General features: G+C 37.9%; 1 protein-coding gene across 1 annotated transcript in view; it reads left to right on the top strand.

The window, feature by feature from the left end:
* The window catches only part of LOC150091476 (uncharacterized), a 274,324-nt gene that overhangs the window by 87,940 nt on the left and 165,342 nt on the right, over window positions 1-21,042 (top strand). Inside the window, exon 9 of the mRNA XM_090368574.1 lies at window positions 4,253-4,400. Coding sequence (XP_090224700.1) covers window positions 4,253-4,400 — 148 coding nt within the window. The remainder of the gene's footprint in view (window positions 1-4,252; window positions 4,401-21,042) is intronic.

Genomic DNA, 21,042 nt, shown 5'->3' with positions numbered 1-21,042 from the left:
GAACAAGCATTAAGGGAAAACAAAGGACTTAAATCAGCAGCCATGAGCAGTAATACAGAAAGACAAATGATACTGAAACTGAAGAATAGCGATGGTGTACTTATAAAAGCAGAGAGGGCATAATTCAAATAGCAGAAGACTACTATAGAGAATTATACAAGGAGCAAGGGAATGATGCCAGCAGTGGGGAAGATGGATCGCAAATTAGTAATACATACGACATACCCGATATCCTTCCTGATGAGGTAGAACCTGCGTTGAAGAATCAGAAAGCCCCGGGGGAAGTTGAAGTTACTGTAGAGTTGTTAAAATTGGGAGGAAGACACATGACACAAAAACTGGCAAGACTCTTCACAAAATGCATTAGGAAAGGTGTGATGCCTAAGGAGTGGAATAATGCAATCATAGTTTTGCTGCATAAGAAAGGAGATAAATCAGAAATTGGAAATTATAGACCAATTAGCTTGTTATTCCACATCTACAAGTTGTTCACAAGGGTCATTACTAACAGATTAGAAAGAATACTTGATGAGAAGGCATAGATATCCCGTATATTATGATTTTGAAGAAAATATATGAGAATCAGCCTAAAGAGTAAGTGCCTTTAGGACAGGATTCTCAACTATGGATCATCTTTGCGTAATATCACAGCTAATGGAGAAAGCAAATGAATATAAAACACCATTGTGCCTGGCATTTGTGGATTATGAAAAAGCATTTGACTCCATACAGCATAAGGCAATGTTTTGGGCACTGGAAAGACAAGGCATAGATACCCCATATATTATGATTTTGAAGAAAATATATGAGAATGCTACCTGCTTTATTAGACTAGAGCAGCGATTCCCAAACTTTTTTGACCTGCGGAGCCCTTTTTAGAATCAATTCTTTATTAGACTAGACAAAATTAGTAGCAAATTTAAAATTGAAAAACGAGTTTGACAAGGAGACACAATATCTCCGAAGTTGTTTACTGCCACCCTTGAGGAAGCTTTCAGAAGATTAGACTGGTCGCAGAAAGGAGTCAGTGTGAATGTACCTAAACCATTTACAATTTGCAGATGACATTGTGGTCATAAGCCATGATCCCAAAGAATTAGAGGAAGATCTTAATCAGTTATGCAGAGTTAGTAAGGATTTTGGGCTAAAGATGAATATGGCTAAAACAAAAGTAGTGATGAACAAGTATGCCACAGAAAGGGATATAATGATTGAAGGAGCAGTAATTGAAAAGGTAGAGTCATATACTTATCTGGGACAAGTCATTAGCTGTAATAATGATAAATGGCTGGAAGTCAAGAGAAGAATAAATTTTGGATGGATAGAATTCAGGAAATATAGTCACATACTGAGGGGCAATATCCCAATTTGTCTGAAACGTAAAATAATGAACCAATGTATACTCCCCACCATTACTTATGGAAGTGAAACTTGGGCACTCACAATAAGAATGGAAGAGAAGCTGACTACATAGCGAAGAATGGAACGAATTATATTGGGAATCAGACTGTTAGATAAGAAGAGAAACACATGGATTAGGCATCAAACTCAATTAAAGAACATTCTTATCAAAACTAAAGAACCAAAATGGCCTTGGGCAGGACACTTAGCCCGAAGACATGATGATAGATGGACTAAGAAAATAACAGAATGGTACCCGAGAGGAGCTAGAAGAAAACCTGGAAGACAACAACGGAGATGGACAGATTAAATTCATGAGTTTGTGGGTAGTAAATGGATCGCCATTGCACAAAACAGAAGGAACTGGAAAATTACTGGAGAGGCCTTCATCCTGCAGTGGATTGAAAATGGCTGATGTGATGATGATGATGATATTACAGAAATGTGAAATTATTAATGGAGTCACAGGCAATCTGTAGTCATTTGCAATGAAAACTTTGCAAACGATATTGTGCCTTAGCTTAGAAAAAACAGAGCATTTTTACTCAGCCTCTTTAAAGCCACTTTACGCAGCCACTTCATTTATATATATATATATATAAATAAATAAAAACCTTTTAAAAAAAGATGCAGCCATTTTATTTATTTATTTATATATATATATATTTATATATATATACAAGATGTCTCAAAAATATTGGTACAAACATTTAGGGGAGGTAGGTAACATCTAAAGGAATGTGAATCGCATAGGAACCCATAACCGGAAACGTTACCATAAGTCGGTACACGGCACTGTTCATCAGTTCGCGAGAGGGAAAATTTCTGGTTTACTCATTCAAGCAGAAGTTGCTGCATGAAGAGCATGCATCGATATACGAACTGTGAGCTGGCAGACATGCACCTAGTGTATGGATTAGCAGAGGGCCCACATGGTGTGTGCCCCCATGCGGCACAACATCACTTCGCAATAAATGTGTGGGTAGGTATGGTCAGTGACTGCTTAGTCGGCCCATACCTGTTACCATCCCGCATGAACGCCGCTAAATATCGGATCTTTCTTGAACCAGTTCTACCAGGGTTACTTGATGATGTTCCACCAAATGTGACGCAACATTTGGTTTCAACATGATGGGGCGCCTGCCCATTATGGAAGGTGTGTTCGTGACCATTTGAACAGGCGTTTTGGGCGCCGGTGGATTGGCCGTGGTGGACCCGTTGCCTGGCCCCCACGCTCACCTGATTTATCGAGCCTTGATTTCTTTCTGTGGGGGCCCTCAAAACTATCGTGTATGAATCGCCTGTGGAGACGGAAATAGATCTCGTGGCGAGACTTGTCTGCGCTGCTGCTATTGTCAATGAAACTCCAGGTGTGTTTGACCGTGTCCGCCAATCCATGCTGCGTCGGTGTCACGCATGCATCACGTCTCATGGTGGAACCTTCGAGCATCTGTTGTAACATCATGAAATGCATCCATCTCGTACTCCATTGTTAATATTATGTCAAATAAATGTTTGCCACTAATTATTGTCCTGTGTCATTTCTGCTTCTTGTGCCTCTGCTACTACTTTCCCGTGACGTTTCCGGTTATTGGTTCCTATGCGATTCACATTCCTTTAAATGTTACCTACCTCCCCTAAACGTTTGTACCAATATTTTTGAGACACCCTGTATATATAAATAAATAAATAAATAAATGAATTATGAAATAAATTAATTAATTAAATAAATGATTGAAATGTTATGAAATAAATAAATGAAATGGCTGCATCCTTTTTCTTTTTAAGGGTTTTTTTTTTTTGCTTCCTTTATATTACTGCCAATACATGGGTAAATACTGGCCCTGTGTATCATGTCTCTAGGAATGTGCATTTATTTCATTGCTGTTTATTTCCTGAAGCACAGTACTGAAGGTGTAATGTAAGAAAGTATAAAATCCAAATTGTTATTTATGGGAAAACATTTCTGCACAGAATTTCTAACATCCTTCTATCTTCTTTAGGCAAGCAGCAATTTTAAACTATTGAATTGTATAATGTTTATTCAATGGATGTGAATCAATACAAGTCCCATTAAATATAATTAGTGACTATGATCAGCAAGCGAGGCAACCAAGACTTCCCATATCTAAACTGATCAGGATGTTTATTCACTCATTTGGCACAATCATCAAAATGCCCTTAAGGAAGTCCATCAGATTCCCAAGCATGATATGGATTGAGCAACTTGATGAAAAAAAATCTAAACCAAATTTATTTTGAATCCTTGAAAAAAAGGAGTGAAATAGTGAAATCATTATGAATAAGCTGCAGATGCATCCAGAAAGATCGGCTAATAATCTTTAAAAATAAATTTATACATACCATGCATTTTAGAGGATGAAGAGGTGATTCTTCGATTTCAAGGGATTTCAACTCACATGACTACTAAATATGATGATGTTCATGTGTTTTATTTATCTTGTGAACTCTTAATTTTATGTGGTTGTCCTGGAGTATAGCAGAGTTTGGGGGATCCTCTGTGCTGTTTGACAATAAATGCTATGTCCTGGAGTATAAACAGAAAATTGATTTATATATGGTGATACCTCCTTTCTAAACATTCCTTGCTTACTTAGCATTGATGATGTAATTGCTCTCATAGAGGTACACCCATACTATCAGTCGGACTTTATGGTTTTATGTTTTATAATATGATAGAGGGCAGTTCACAGTTTGTGTTGCCATATAGGCCATATGCTTTTTTTAAGGATCTTGTGCATAGTATATCCCATTTTGTTGAAATTTGTATATACATTTGTATTTTAAGTACTGTTTTTTCCTGCTTTTAAAAAATTTTTTTTTTATGCAGAGCGAAGACTGTGAGAGATTACAAAAAGAATTACAGAAAGTGGTACACTCTTATCAACAGTGCCAAATAGAAAAGGCAGAAACTATAAATCGTCTCACTGCAAATTTAGAGACTAGTCAAGCTCAGTGCCAAAAACTTTTAGAAACAGGTTAGTAAATAATTTTGCAAAATACAATTTTTTTTTTTTGAATGGGAATTATTGTATCAAAATATATTATGTTTGCTCTCCTCCTGCCAGCTGTTAATGCTTATATTTGTTTCTTCCTAGTTTTTATTTAGCATTACAGCTAAGCTTAATAACATTCTGAATCAATTTTCTGTTATGTTTGTGACTGAATAAGATAAATAAATAAATACTTTTTTTTTTATTATTCTGAAATTTTCCTCTTCCATGGTTATTGTCTAATGGTCATAGTTTCATTAAATAAAGAAAAGATCCACAAAGTTTCATTCTTATTATTATTATTATTTACTATTATTTTCTTACTATGCTGTTATATAGCTAAGCAGTTGCATATTACATTGTATGCAAAAGAAGTAAGTATACTTCTTTTCCTATTATTGTATTAAGCTCAAAAAACTGTTATATTTAAAATTTATTAAATTTTTTTAATGCACACATCTCTCATAATACCATGGGAATATATGGAAACTCATTTTTGAGGAACGTAACTCTGTTGTTACATTGAGGTATACCCTCTGCTGTATTTTATATGTTAATATAATGTCCTATACTCTGTTATTCATACTCAAAATACAAATACCATACATACATGTAAAATTTTTAATATTTGCATGCTAATTTATCTTTAATTTTATTACATATCATTTTTGTGTTTTGTTTATAGATGTTTCTCTCACTTTGATATTTTCTACTGTTTACCAGTAATCAGGGCTGTGTAGTGGTGTCTTGGGAACGTGGCGCATGGTTTGTTTTGGGGCTTCTTCTTTTTGTCCAACTTTCTCTTTTGGAAATTGGCAGAAGATTATTTCCTTGCATATACAAACTAATAGATTAACAATAGCTGCAGACAGAGGTGAAAGTATTTCTTGTACTGCTTCTATTGGAATGAGCAGCAACCTGGAAAGCAAGATGCTGGAGATTTCAAGAACTGCTAGGAGTCATCGTGGAACAAGTAAATACATGAGCTGTGATAGGGTTACTAAGAGAAAGAACAGGTGAAGAAAGCAAGCTTATGCAGCATCAGCCAAAAAACCCCTCCCATTTCACCCCTCCATTCGTTCCAAATGCCTGTCCAGCTCAGTTTTAAATTTATTTAGGTTATCAACTTCCACAACAAAAGATGGAACATTCTTTCCTCAGTTTGAATCTGTGCCCTCTCTGGTTTTTAATCTGATCAAGAGGAAGAATCCCATCAGCATCCAGCTTGTTCAAGCCATTCAAGGCCTTATACACCTCAATCAGATCACCTCGCAGGTGCCTACTCTCCAGGTGCTGCAATTTGCAGAACTTAAGCCTTTCTTGGTAAGAGCACCCCTTTGTTCCCGTCACCAATCTTGTTGCCCTTCTTTGTACTCGTTCTAGCAACTCTACATCCTTCCTAAAATGAGGCCTCCAGACCTGTACACAGTACTATAGGTGTGGCCTGACCATTGCCTTGTATAACGGGATAATCACATCTCTGTCCCTGCTAGCAAAATTCCTCTATATCATTGACAAGATTATATGACCTGCCCTGGCAGCCCATCAGCATCATTTCTCTTCGGCTATTGCTACCCATATGCAGTACAGTAAGCCCCCGCTATTCGCGGGGGTTACGTTCCTGAGAAATGCCGCGAATACTGAGGTATGGCTCCCATAGTAATAAAGGGGTTCCGTTCCAAAGTATGAAATATATAAGAAAAACTAGTCTAAAATTTTGTCTATGTATGTATTATATGTACCTTCATAATATGACTATGTACATAGACAGTACATAGTGAAATGCAAGCATATGGCATCGAAATGAAAATAAGAAACAATTTAATATTAAATGTAATATTTATTAGAAATTTCAAACAAATCTTTCAAACCAGCGCCTTTGCTAGCAAAAAACTTATCCCGCCAATGCTATCACCAGTTTCACTAAAGTGTTGATAAAGGAGTTTTGCCTTTTCACGAATGATGAGTGAACTTAATGGAATTTTATTTTGAGTTCAGTCTTCTATCCACAGATTTAAAGCTTTTTCCATTTTTTCTAATTTAACATCAAGAGTTACAGAGCAAATTTTTGAAGCAATTAGTGCGTTTTCACGGACACTACGGCGGATTTTTTCTTCCGATTTTTTGATTGATCGTACCGTCGACTCATTGATTTTATAATGTTTTGCCACCGAGGAGACACTTTCACCATTAGAAATTTTGTTTGTCTAATAGCTCAATTTTATTCGCTAATGCCATCACCTTTGATATTTTCACATTTCCCTTATTATTCGTAGCCATATTTTTGTATGGATTAGAAAGAACTTGTCCACAATAAAATCACTTTCTTCCGGTAACACACTCGAAATTTCACTCCGGTAACACACTAGAAGTCTGTTTTACACTGCAAAACGGTAGATTTATCACTTTTGTAAGCATATCAATTTATAAATTGATAAATTTATTCAATTTATAAGCATATAAATTAAAAGCAAACGACGAAACCTTCCATGACAAGCGCATAGCACATACTGAACAAGGATTAGCGAGAAACATCCACGCTCGCGATTTTGTCACCCCTCTCCCCCACCCACTGAGCCCTGTTTTGACCAGGAAAGATCATTTTAGCTACGCCCATGTTTTTTTATGGCGGAAAATGTTCACGGCGTTTTAAAATTCACATTTTTTTAGGTTTCATTTTATATTAAATCAGCGACCGCGAAACCGCGAATACAGATACCGCGCATAGCGGGGGTTTACTGTACTTTGTATTTGTCAATGTTAAACTTCATTTGCCACTTCTCAGCCTATTTACCCAACTTATCTAGATCCAGTTGGAGTAGCTTACTGTCGTTAACAACCCTGCCAACCTTTGTATCATCTGCAAACTGGGACATTAAATCTTATATACCTTCATCGATATCATCGATAAATATTCAAAACAACAATGGGCCCAACACCAAACCCTGGGGAACTCCACTAATAACATTTGTCCAAGAAGAGCAGTGTCCAATGATTACCACTCTCTGTCGTTTCCCACTCAACCATCCCTTCATCCATTGTAGCAACTTACCCTTAATACCATATCTCTCCAATTTGTACAGCAGTCTCAAAAGTATCGAAAGCTTTCCTGAAATCCAAGTATATGATATCAAAATTATTTTTGGCATTCAATTCCTTTGTGACCACATCATAGTATCCAATTAAATTCGTCAGACAAGACCTCCCTTTAACAAACCCATGCCGTGTCTTAACTATTACTGCAGTCTTGTCTAGATGATCCTGCAATGCTTCTTTAACCAGTGAGTCCATTATTTTCCCCGGAAAACAAGTTAACTAACAGGTCTATAAATTACTTGTGTCACCTTTTGAACCCCCTTTGTGAATTGGTCATACATTTGCACACCTCCGGTCCATGGGGATCTCCCCTGAGTCCAAGAAAGTTCTCATAATTATGGCTAAGGGTTTGCTTACTTCTTTTGCTGCCTTCTTTAATAGAACTGGATAGATCCCATCCATCCCAGGTGCCTTTTTTATGTTTAACTTCAACAATTTCTCCTCCACTTTGCTCTCAGTTATTACAAAATCACTTAGCTCCCTGTTAGTATGATGAACTTCTGGCACTTCCCTCATTGAATAGCTCCTCATGTGTAAATATAGATGCAAAATACTCATTCAGTTTATCAGCTACCTGAGCATGATCATCAGTAATCAACCCATCTATATTAAATGGTCCAATCTGATTCATCCCTTCCTTCTAGAGTTTACATAAGTAAAGAACTCTTTGCTGTTTTTATTTGCATCCTTTGCCAAGGATTTCTTTTAATCTGCCTTCGCCTGCCTAACCTCCTTTGTGACTTGATTACAGACTAGTTTATATCTGCCATAGGCTTCTGTGTCATCTGATACTTTATATGCATCCCATACATTTTTCTTCTCTGCTACAAGCCTCATTAGTTCATCTGACCTCCATTTAGACCTAAACCTTGAACAGTATTTCTTAGTTGGAATGAAAAGCCTAGTAGCCTCCAAAATTAAATCCCCGAAGGCATCCCATTTAGAATTCACCGTTGGTAACATCATCAGTTGATCCCACTGTACAGAATTTAAAAACTGTCTGAGACCCCTGTTGTCACCTTTACGAAAGCAATAGCCCTTCCCTTTAGCCTTGATGGTAGTTACATCTTTAAGTAATTCCCACATCAGTAAATTGTGATCACTGTCACCCAGTGGTTTCTTTATCTGCAAATTCCTAATGCATGAATAATCGCTGCTGATAATCAGATCAAGAGTATTACTCCCTCTGATTGCCTCTGAACATGTTGCTGTAGAAAAGTCATCCAATAAATCCACAAAAGTCTTGCTAGTGTGCGAGTGACCAACCCACAAGTTCCAGTCAATATCTGGAAAGTTAAAATCCCCCATTATATTACATTCTGATTTACTGGCCCACTCTATTTCTCTGCACAATTGCTCATTATACTCATCAGATTCATTAGGCCTATAACACACACCTACTGTCATTTTTCCTTTCCCAGTGCTTATTTCACACCAAACAGACTCAACACTGCACTGTCCACCAACATCAGTCGGATGCACTTCCTTAGATTTTGTGTTTCTTAACTAACAGTATAACCCCTCCTCCCTTCCTGTCTTGTCTATCTTTTCTGTACACATTGTACTCCCCCAAATTCCAAATCTGCACTGCTTATGTCTGTGTGACCCCACATCTCTGATATCCCAACAATATTTGCCTTTGATGTCTTGACAAGCCCTTCAAGCTCATCAAATTTATTAACTATACTCTTAGCATTGGTGTACATGCACCTGTTTCTACTCTTAGTTACTCTAACACACCCCATGTATTTATTTGTTCCACTATGACTCCCAGCAGTCCTGGAAATCTTCATTGTTTTGCTTTCCAGGTTGCAATGTACACCAATGCTAGTAGTATAGTATATAAATTCAATTAATTTGTACTGCTGGTCATGACATCAAAGGCAAATATTTTTGGGATATCAGAGACATGGTGCCACACAGATGCAGAATTTGAATTTGGGAAATACAATATGTACAGAAAGGATAAAGTATTCTTATATTATAGATGGTCTCCAGGGTTCCACCGATGCATCTGACAAGGCCGGCGTGTGTATAAGTGTAGGTGTGTATAGTATATGTAGGTTCTGTTGAGTGCTGGCACCTAACGTCTTCGCAGCCAGGGGACAGGTTCCCTGGTTCCCAGCCACCCACCTGACTCTCATCCTTAGCCACATGGAGGTGCACCAGGGTCTGCTAACTAGGGAAGACTCTTACTAGTGTCAAAATGGCAGACCAAGAATTAAGGATGGGAAAAATGAATTAGTATGATAAGTGTGGGATTGAAGGGTAGGAAAAGAGATAAAGTAGTAGATGAAAGTGGAAGGCATTTCCTATAAATAGGAAGAAATAGTTTAGTAAAGTTTATAGTAGATTACTAGTGAAGAATCATCCATCAACATCAACATCCATCAACATACAATCCATCAACAATTAACATAATTTTTCTGAACTATACATCAAAATGTGCTAGACTGCCTAACCAGCAGTGGAGCAAGAATCATTGGTGTGAAACGTCTTGAGACCCAATCAGTATTATCCAACACAATTTCCTAGTGGGCTAAACTGCCGCCAAACTAGCAGCACCAAAAGAGTTGTCACACCTGGTAACAATAAACATAGGATTACCTTACCCTCGTTAATTTAGAATCCAACTGGGATGATGTCCAATCAATCTCATTCTAAAACATTAAGTTATCTGTAGTATCATCCAACTAGGAAAAAAGAAGACCTGATCTAAAATTATAAGAACTCAAAGTTTAAATTAAACTATATCAATCTGCCACCCAGGCAGATAAATCTGAATAATTCCAGATTATCATGAAACAGTGTATAGAACTTAATTCCTTGATTCTAAGAAATTAAATGACTAAGCCCATGGCAAAATCACACACAAATTATTATTAACAATTAATCCACACACACAAAAACATCAGAAAAGTAAACTGATCTAGATCCAACCACATAAAAACAGAGTCAAGCTTACAAAGCTCTGAAGCTGGTTATATCAATATTTACAATTTATACAATATGTTCAAAACAACAGTCTGTCAAGAACATAACATACTTACAGTTTATAACATATTCAAAACAGCAGTTTTTCTGAACAAAACAAAATCATGTATTCAAAACAAGTCTGTTAAGAACAATAGAAAGTTCAGGTCCAATGTCAAGATTCCATGACACAAACCCTAGAAAATAACTTGTGTACAAATTCAGTGAAGAATTAATTAATTCTATCACAATTCAGAAATGCCACTAGGACATGAGATGTTCAAGGCACAAGATGAAGTCTCCCACCAATCTATGTCTGCTCCAATAAGCGTTTTCCTTCACTTGAAAACCTTGTCTGCGTACTTTGCTAGAGCAATTTAGTTATCCTCGTTTTCAAGAAATTTGTATAAGTCACATTCATCGTATATATTTGTTAACATTTGCAGTTCAGATCTATAGTCAAGGTAACAATGACATTCAAATATCAGATGTTGCACCTTCTCTGGTGTGCCACAACTACACAAGGGAGAAGCAATCAATTCTAACGTAAACAATTTAGGGATTTAAACTACCACGTCCTGATATCAAAAATGTAATATATAAGCAGGGTTAAACCAGCCCAAAAGATATTTATTAAATTCTGCAACTCGAGGTAAAAACTTATTCGTAATCCTACCTGTTACAGCGTTGTCCCATTCATCCTGCCAGTCACTTGTGAACTGATTTCTTATTCTAAATATGTCGTCTTTAGTTGGTATATCAGAGTTTAGAAAGTAACGTTGAAATGCAACAGGTAATTCCTTTCTTCTGTGGTATTGTAAATAATTAAAGATCACCTCATACTTAATAGGCAGTTTTCCTGTTATTACCTGTAGGGCTGTAGTAGAGATTGTGCGACAGGCTGTAGAAGTTGCCAGAAGAAAAAATCTCTGGACCTATGTGATATATTTATTCATGAGATATTTACTTATACTGGGGTCTCAAGCACCTACAGCATAACACACTATTGGGATAAAAATGGATTTATAGTAAACTTCAAAGTGGAAGGTTTGATACACCTTGGTTATTCTAATAAATTTACCAGTTACAGTTTTAATTTTTTTCGATATATATTTGAAACCTGTCATCAACCATAACTCCTAAATACTTGTAATTTCTAACGATTTTAATTGGTTGATTTAGAAATCTAATATTAGAGGAGATTATGTTTGAGGACTGTTTTCTACAGCAGCATGATCAAGAGGCAACCAGCGGGAGTAATACTCTTGATCTGATTATCAGCAGATTCTTCATGCAATAAAAATCTGCAGATAAAGGATCCACTTGGTGTCAGTGATCACAGTGTATTGAAATGGGATTTACTTAAAGATATGATTACTATCAGAGGTAAAGGGAAGGATTTTTGTTTTCATAAAGGTGACTACAGTGGTCTCAGACAGTTTTTAAATTCTATACAGTGGGACCAACTGATGGTGTTACCAGCAGCAAATTCTAAATGGGAAGCATTCACGGAATTAATCTTGGAAGCTACTACACTTTTCATACCAACTAAGAAATAGTGTTGAAGGTTTGGGCCTAAATGGATTTCAGATGAACTAATGCACTCGTGGCAGAGAAGAAAAATGCATGGGATGCATATATGTTATCAGGTGACAATGAAGCTTATGGTAAATATCAGCTAGTCTGTAGTCAAGTCACAAAGGTAGTTAGGCAAGCAAAGGCAGATTATGAGAAATCTTTGACAAAGGATACAAAGATAAACAGCAAAGACTTTACTTACGTAAACTCTAGAAGGAAGGAAGGAAGGAGATGAGTCAGATTGGTCCACTTTATATTGATTGGTCGACTGTTGATGATCCTGCTGAGGTAGCTGAGAAACTAAACGCATATTTTGTATCTGATTCACACATAAGGAATTCTGCAGGGAAGTGGAGGCCAGAAGTTTATCAAACTCTAACAGGGAGCTAAGTGATTTTGTAATAACTGAAAGGAAAGTGGTGGAGAAATTGTTGAAGTTAATCATAAATAAGGCACCTGGGTTGGTTATGGAATCTATACAGTTATATTAAGGGAGACAGCAAAGGAAGTAAGCAAACCCTTAGACTTAATTATGAGAGCCTCCTTGGATTCAGGGAAGGTCCCCATGGACTGGAGATGTGCAAATGTATCACCAATTCACAAAGGGAAACAAAGGGTGATACGAATAATTACAGACCTGTTAGTCTAACTTCTGTTTCTGACTTCTTTATAAACGAAGTTAGTTTAGCTTCTTTATGAACTTTGGTTCATAAAGGAGTTAAACTTCTTTATGAACCAAGAGTGCAGTTATAGTTTAGACACAGCAAAGGTTTGTTAAGGGGAAATCTTGTATGACCAATTTGTTTGGATACTACGATATGGTTACAAAAGAACTAGATGCAAAAAATATGCCATTGTGGGTAGCATAGTTGGTAGGATTGCTGTCTTCCCCACATTGGGTGGAATTAATCTGAATTTGAGGCCTGTCAATTACGGGAGGAATTTGATGGGCCCTTTTCACAATGTGGCTGAGTTAGTCTCACGTGAGGCTAGCATGGTTTTTCATCCTGGAAACTGTTTTTTTCCCAGGAAACAGGAAATCGACCTCAGAACATACACAATTTGCAGACAACATACATGGAGCAATATGGCCTTAGTTGCCGATGCTCCTAAAACCCTACTACAACAATAACAACATGCAAAAAATAATTTTTGATATCATATACAGTAGACTCTCGGTTTTCTGGGATAGATGGTAAAAAATATTCCCGGATAATCGATTTCCCAGTTAATCTAAAAATACAGTATCTCCGACATACGTAAGAGATACTTAACAGGACTTCTTACGTAAGTTGAGTTTTACATAACTTGGGAATGACTAACAAAATATTGCTACTATATCCCTGATATGCCAAAATTACAAAAACCACATAATATCCTCAGAAGAATGAAGAAAAAGTTATATATTTTTAATTAGTTCAATTAAAAACTTTATCTGGGGACACCGGTGAAGTAGCCAGAGTGGCACATAAGAAAAGAAAACAGAAAAGGAAGAGAAAACGGATGTTATTGTACTGTACCATACTCCCCACCATGACTTATGGAAGTGAAACTTGGGCACTCACCAAAAGAATGGAAGAGAAGCTGAGAACTACACAGCGAAGAATGGAACGAATTATATTGGGAATCAGACTGTTAGATAAGAAGAGAAACACATGGATTAGGCAGCAAACTCAAGTAAAGGACATTCTTATCAAAACTAAAGAACTAAAATGGTCTTGGGCAGGACACATAGCTCGGAGACATGATGACAGATGGACTAAGAAAATAACAGAATGGTACCCAAGAGGAGCTAGAAGAAAACCTGGAAGACAAAGGTGGAGATGGATAGATGAAATTCATGAGTTTGTGGGTAGTAAATGGATGGCCAGTGCTCAAAACAGAAGGAACTGGAAAGTTGCTGGAGAGGCCTTCATCCTGCAGTGGATTGAAAATGGCTGATGATGATTGTACTGTAAAAACTGATATGTATTTCGTAGCCCTGGTCGGCACCAATGACCTTCATTGGTGCCAACTGCTTCTCGTATTCTGTCTTTCTTCTTTATTATATTCACCGTTGCCACCGACAAATCTGAATTCTGCACGATACTTGTTAATGTTTGACTGTTTTCATACATCCTTATTATTTTAATTTTCTGATCCAACTCAATCATTTTCCTTTTCTTGATAGATTTACTAGTACCACTGTCACTTATTCTCTTAGTCGGCACCATGATAACAGTCAAAATTAAATTTTCTGAAAAGAACTTCACAGGGTTAAAGCGAAAACTCACTATTATCACCCCACAGAAGCGAGCTCACATTTTACTAAAGCTCATTTCTAGAGATTACTACCATAAAACAATAAAAACAATTTGCACTTTCTGAGTTACTGGGCTTTTCTGTTAGTGCATCTAATTATAAATGGGTAGTAAACTCGATCTTATTGCATTTGCGATAGTACCGATAGCTGGAATTCTGTGGGTTTTTATGTTATTATGGTGAAGTGTGTATTCCCTTCACTGGAATCTTCAGTCATATAAAAAAATATGTAAATAGCGGAACGTAAGTCCGAAGTTACATAAGTCAGGGACTTACTGTATCGAAAAATGTTCAGCAACCTACGTAAAAAGTATGGCGATAGATAAAAAAATGAAAAAACTTACCATGCACTACCTGCATGTCCAATACACTTCCCTTTACTTTTTACAATGTCAATTTTAAATCTAATAGCTTCCCTTTATTTTTTACAATGTCGTGTATGGTTGGGTCACCAACATTATAATGGTTCATTAGAGATTTAGGCACCTCCATAGTCAGGTGGGCAGGAGCACCAGGGCGTAGCACACGCTTCTTGATTAGACCAGGGTTCAAGCCTGTGCCCACCAAATACGGAGGATGTGGAAAGGTCAGGGAATGACCACCGCATATCCCCGGAGCAATATGGCCTTAGTTGCTAATGCTCCTAAAAACCAAAACAACAACAACATTAGAGATTTAACAGATGCACCGTTTCAAACTTTTGAATAATCTCAAGTTTTTGTTTAATTGAAAGCACAACTCCTGCATTTGCCCATCATTTTCGCGATTTCTAAACAAAAAAAAAATCTGACGAACCTGACATAAATACCTAAACAAAATTTGTCCTTTTGCGAAGCAATGGAATACAACAATCGACACGATGCACTAAAACAAACTAAGCTTTTGGTCTCTCTCTCTTTTTTTTTTTTTTTTTTTTTTTTTGAGCAGTGTGTGAGAGGACAGTGGGGGTTGCAAGATAATAGGCACACTAATCTCCCAATGACAACTTATAACGCCGCTTCTTGTTGCTTATTTACGACTTGCAAAACATCTATTTATACCTATTCTAGTTATTACTTGAATTTTATGATTTCCGATTGATTTTTTTTTTTTTTTTAAATTTGGAGTCTTTAAGTGTCCCGGTTAATCCAATTCCGGTAAATCGAGAGTGTGCTGTACTTAGATTTCCGGAAAGCTTTTGATACTGTTGCACATAAGACTGGTGTACAAATTGGAGCAGTATGACATTAAGGGCAAGTTGCTGCTGTGAATGAAGGGATGGTTCAGTGGGAGAAGACAGAGTGGTAATTAGTGGACACTGCTCTTTGTGGACTAACGTTGTTGGTGGAGTCCCACAGGGTTCAGCATTGGTCCCATTGTTGTTTTCTATATTTATCAATGATATTTATGAAGGTATATCAAGCTTAACGTCCAAACTTGCAGATGATACAAAAGTTGGCATGGTTGTTAATGACAGTAGTGGCAGTACGCTGCTGCAACAAAATCTGCAAAACTTGGGGAGATGGGCTGAGAAGTGGCAACTGAAGTTTAACATTGACAAATGCAAAGTACTGCATATGTATAGCAGCAATCCCAGAGTAACGTACCAACTGTGCACTACTATGCTCGGGGTAGTGGAAAAAGAAAAACCCTGGAGGGTAATTGTGCAGTCAGATATGCAGTTATCAGAGCAGTGCAGATAGTCTGCCAGAGCAGCCCATGGGGTCTTGTCAATGATATATAGGAACTTTGCTAGCAGGGATAAGGAAGTGATTATCCTTTTGTATAAGGCAGTGGTCAGGCCACACCTTGAGTACCACATACAAGTCTGGAGGCCTCATTTTAGGAAGGATGTAGAGCTGCTGGAACAAGTACAGAGAAGGGCAATGAGATTGGTGAGGGGAACAAAGCAGTGCTCTTACCAAGAAAAGCTTAAGTTCTGCAGATTGCAGCATCTGGAGACTAGGCACCTGCAAGGTGATCTTATTGAGGTGTACAAGGCTGAATGGTTTGAGCAAGCTTAGTGCTGATGAGATCTTCCCTTCCTCTTGTTCAGATTGTGCACTTGAAGGGGCATAAACTCAAATTGAGGAAGGACAGCTGCAGAATAGATGTGTGGAAGGTTGCCTTTAGCCAGCATGTGAAAAAGAAAGGGGTTTTTTTTTTTTTTTTTTTTAGCTGATGCTGTATAAGTTTGCTTTCTTGCATCATAACTACTGATGCTAATATAGGCCATTTGATTTTAAATATTTACCACTAGAACCACAACAGAATTAAGCCAACTTGGAGATGTCGTGGTTCTTATGGTTAAAATTCAATTAGCAATCAGCTCATGACGCCATCCCTAAAGGATTGCTGATGCCTGCTCTAAAAAGACTGCAGGCAAGATTATCAGGTGAAATGTGCGCATGCACACCAACTCTTCTGAGAAACTAAATCAAGGCCTATCTTTAAACATGGGAAGTTTGTACAAGATCTTGGTGAATGCACAATGGAAATTCTTTGGAAAGTTTTATGGATAACACTTATGCCTTCATCAGTTGTACCCTTAAGTGAAACACACACGTGTATGATGTGTGTGTGTTCCACTTAAGGGTATAACTGATGAAGGGATAATAGTGTAATAATTACAAATTATTACACACTTACATCATGATTATTATCTTTGTTACCAGCATCATGTTACTCTACCATTCTTTGATTACAGACATTACTATTATTGGTGATCAGGATGTTCAGAAAAGTAAGAGAAGGAAAATGACTTTATAAGAGATCTGTTGACCTCGATTGGTGAATCAGAGGTCAATAGTTCTCATATAAAGTTCATTTCTTCTGTAATTTTATTGATTTGTAATCCCTGGAAAAAAAAAGAAAGAAAAAACAGGAACAAATTTTTAAAATTTTATTATTATTAAATTTTTTAAAATTTATAATCTTGTTTGCTGAATAGATTCATTCATAGTGCATCTATACCTCTCCCCATATTTCTACCTATCCTACTTTTAAATGCCTTATATCAATAGCTCCTTTAACTTTTGATGAAATTCCCTCCTCCCCAATGGCATTAAAAGTGCGGTAGCATTCGTAAGGTTGTTCATCAAAATCTGGATGAAATCAGAGTTGAGTCTGTCATACTCTTCAACAAAAATTACTGTAAGATATGCCATTTATTTCCTACATCAACTTAACTACAGATACAATAAAAATAAAATATAAAAAAATCAAAAAAATCTGAGAAATGCTAATGAAAATTTCACATCGGAAACTTGCAGAAGTAAAAGCATTTATCTCTAGGAGAGGAACCAGCTACTGTGTTTGTCTGTCGTAGCAGTCGGTTACAGAGTAAATTTTTCACTTGGTATTCTAGGCAGTAAGTCCTGAAGCTACAAAAATTTTAATTAACATATGGATTAGCATCATTTCTATAATGATGCTAAAGCACTAACTTGTACATATATGTTTGCAACAGCATGTAATATTCTTTCCTAGACTATGAAATCTCATTTAGAATAGCAAAAACAGCGAATGATTTAATACTGATAAAAGATTATATTAGACTGATAAACAGCTTGTGTGTGTGTGTGTGTGTGTGTGTGTGTGTGTGTGTGTGTGTGTTATAATTTGCAATATTGAGCAAATTAATTGCTCTGTGCCTGTTATACATTTCACATTTTTGCTATAATAGGGCTTACTGTCTAATTTCATAGCACAGGTATTGATTTCTGAAATTTTAAGGATACTACCACGTTGTACTAATCCTCGGGTGCCAAGCGAATTCGAGGTCAAGCGTTCAAAGTGCGAATATACAAAGGGTACTAGGAAAGTTTTGCAATACAGCTTTGTTTATTTAATTTTTTCAAAGTAATTTCCTCTACATTCAATACACCTCTCCATCCTCCGAAACCAATCTTTAAACCAGTTCTGCCAAGTTTCACTAGGGAGTAAAGCACACTCGTTGTCCCAAGCCCGTAGAAGGTCCTCATCACTGGAAAACCGCCTCCCTTTTAGCTTCATTTTCACATGCGGGAACAGTGCAAAGTCGCAGGGAGCAAGGTCTGGACTGTAGGGAGGGTGCTCGAGAAGTTTCAGTCCTGTCGTAGTCAAATATTCGGTGCAGGCTTTGGCGCGGTGAGCTGGAGCATTTTCGTGATGGAGGTACCAGGTGTCCATTCTTGACTTTGGCCGCAGGTTCTTCATAGATCCAATGACTTTAGGCAGGCATTGTTCAGTATACCACTTAGCTGTGACTGTCTTCTGCGTGTCCAAAACGACACGTTCCACAATTCCACTCGATTTGAAAAATACAGCTATCATTTTCTTCTTTACAGATCGGTATTTTCTGACAATTACGGGTGTGTCGTCATCATCAAAGACCCAAACTTTGTTTTGAACCTTGGTCGGCAGATCGTAATAGTACAGCCAAGTCTCGTCACCTGTCACGATGTTGTTCACATACCGAGATTGTCCCTTATCAAACTTTTTTAACATCTCCCGGCACCAAGTCACACGTCGTGTCATCTGCTCTTCAGTCAGTTGATGCGGCACCCAGAGAGAACAAAGTTTCTTCACGTGCAAATGATCTTGCAGAATCGAACGAATTGCTGGTGCATTTAGGCCCAAAGTATCCTCTATCTGTTGGTAGGTCACTCGCCTGTTTTCGTCAAGCATTTTCCTCACAGCAGTAACGTTTTCCTCCGTAACTGACGTTCGTGGCTTTTCCGGCCTCTCAGAATCCTCCAGAGTGAAATTTCCCCTTTGGAATTCTCTATACCACCTGAATATCGTTGTACGATGTGGACAATCATCATCTAGTGCAAGAGTCAATTCTTCTAAGCACTGGTCTATGGTTAAACCACGCACGAAATTATACCGCAAAACTGTCCTTATCTCATTTCGTGACCACGATGCCATCGCAAGCACTTTACACTCTCACTACTAATGAATAACTGAGCCCATCGACTTGGTGCGGCGGCTACTATGCACGTATGAACATGTCTCAACATGCAGCAACAAGCAGCTTCCTGTGATTCATTGTTGCGTCATATTGCAAAACTTTCCTAGTACCCTTTGTATAGTGATCTTTCCCAGCGATAAAAGTTCATTTTAAGTTATATAGTTTTCTACTAGCAGTTCATTTATAATTCAGTTCTATACTTGGAAAATCACAAGTAAGAACAAGAAAGGAAATTCACCTTTCTTTTTCATTACATATATTACTTTATTTTACTAACCAACTAACTTATCTAACCGCTTGGCCTCCTTGTGGCACTGCTCCTGCCTCCCCGTGGCGGGGACGGAAACTTGGGAAGGAAAGTCAACTCCCCAGGGCAAAAAGGAGCCTACCATGGACTATGACAATTACCCAGAGCTTGAGCAGCCTAGGCGCTCATCCAGTACCGTCAGCAATGCTGACCATGAAATTTTCCACGATGTAACAAAGTCTAAACGACTGCGTACAGCCACAGACCAACAGGAATGCCCATCATTCCTTATTTTACATCGTCTGTCGGACAAATCTATGAGCACTCTCTCACCATTTCTTATACAGAAATGTTTGGAAAATGTGGCAGGCTCTCCCAAAATGGTGAGTAGACTCAGATCTGGAGACCTCTTGGTAGAAACAGTGAGTCATGCACATTCTGAGAGACTGTTGAAACTAACAATATTTGGTGGACTACCCATTCAAGTTACCCCTCATGCAACATTAAATACTTCCAAGGGAGTAATTGCAGAGTGCGATCTGATAAATGTAACAGAAGGTGAACTGGTCCAAGAACTCAAACATCAAAAAGTGGTACAAGCGAAACGCATCATGATCAGGAAAGATGGAGATCTTGTTCCCACCCGCAACATCATCCTGACATTCGGAACACCTATTTTACCATCCAGTGTCAAAGCCGGCTATCTCAACTGCCGAGTACGACCTTTTATCCCGAATCCTATAAGATGCTACAAGTGCCAAAAATTTGGTCACGCGCAAATGGCTTGTCGAGGAGATCCAGTCTGTCTAAACTGTGGGTCAAAAGAACATTCGCAAACAGACTGTGATGCCAAAACACCGCACTGTCCGAACTGCAAAGGCGCACATCCAGGCCCGAGTGCCAAGCGATAGTGACAAGCGATTTTCTTCCAGTGATTATAGAGCGATCTCCAAAGTGATATAGTTTCCTTATTTTCCAGTGCGGCTGTTATTTTATTTACTTGAAGTGGTTCTGCACTTTAAAAGTCAAAAGTAAGAACCCAGAAAGGCAATCCACCTTTCTTTTCTTATTCTTTATATATATCACTAACCAAATCCACTAACTTAAACAACCGCTTGGTCACTGGTGGCACCGCTCCTGCCTCCACGTGGCGGGGCCGGTAACCTGGGGGGGGGGAACCAACCCTCAGGGCTAAGAGGAGCAAAGATGGAAATAAGTGAATTTCCACGTTTAGAGCCGAAGTGCTCTCAACATGAACATGACAATGACACCGACAATGACTTCTGTCTTTCAAAGAGACTTAAAAAGGACACTAGGAAACAGGAATCTCCAGCTTTCCTCATAATACACTCTTTGTCATCCCAACCTGTGAGCAAGCTCTCACCTTTCATCATCCAGAGATGCCTAGAAAATGCTGCAGGTTCGCCAAAAATGGTTAAACGTCTCCAAGGAGATACTAGTAGAGACATCTTACTCAAGACATTCTGAATTACTACTGC

Source organism: Mastigoproctus giganteus, chromosome 1 (genome assembly GCF_048544385.1).
Source record: "Mastigoproctus giganteus isolate SK-2022 chromosome 1, ASM4854438v1, whole genome shotgun sequence".
Lineage (NCBI taxonomy): Eukaryota > Metazoa > Arthropoda > Arachnida > Uropygi > Thelyphonidae > Mastigoproctus > Mastigoproctus giganteus.
Note: the sequence above shows the minus strand (reverse complement) of the source record. Positions and strands in the feature narration are given on the sequence as shown.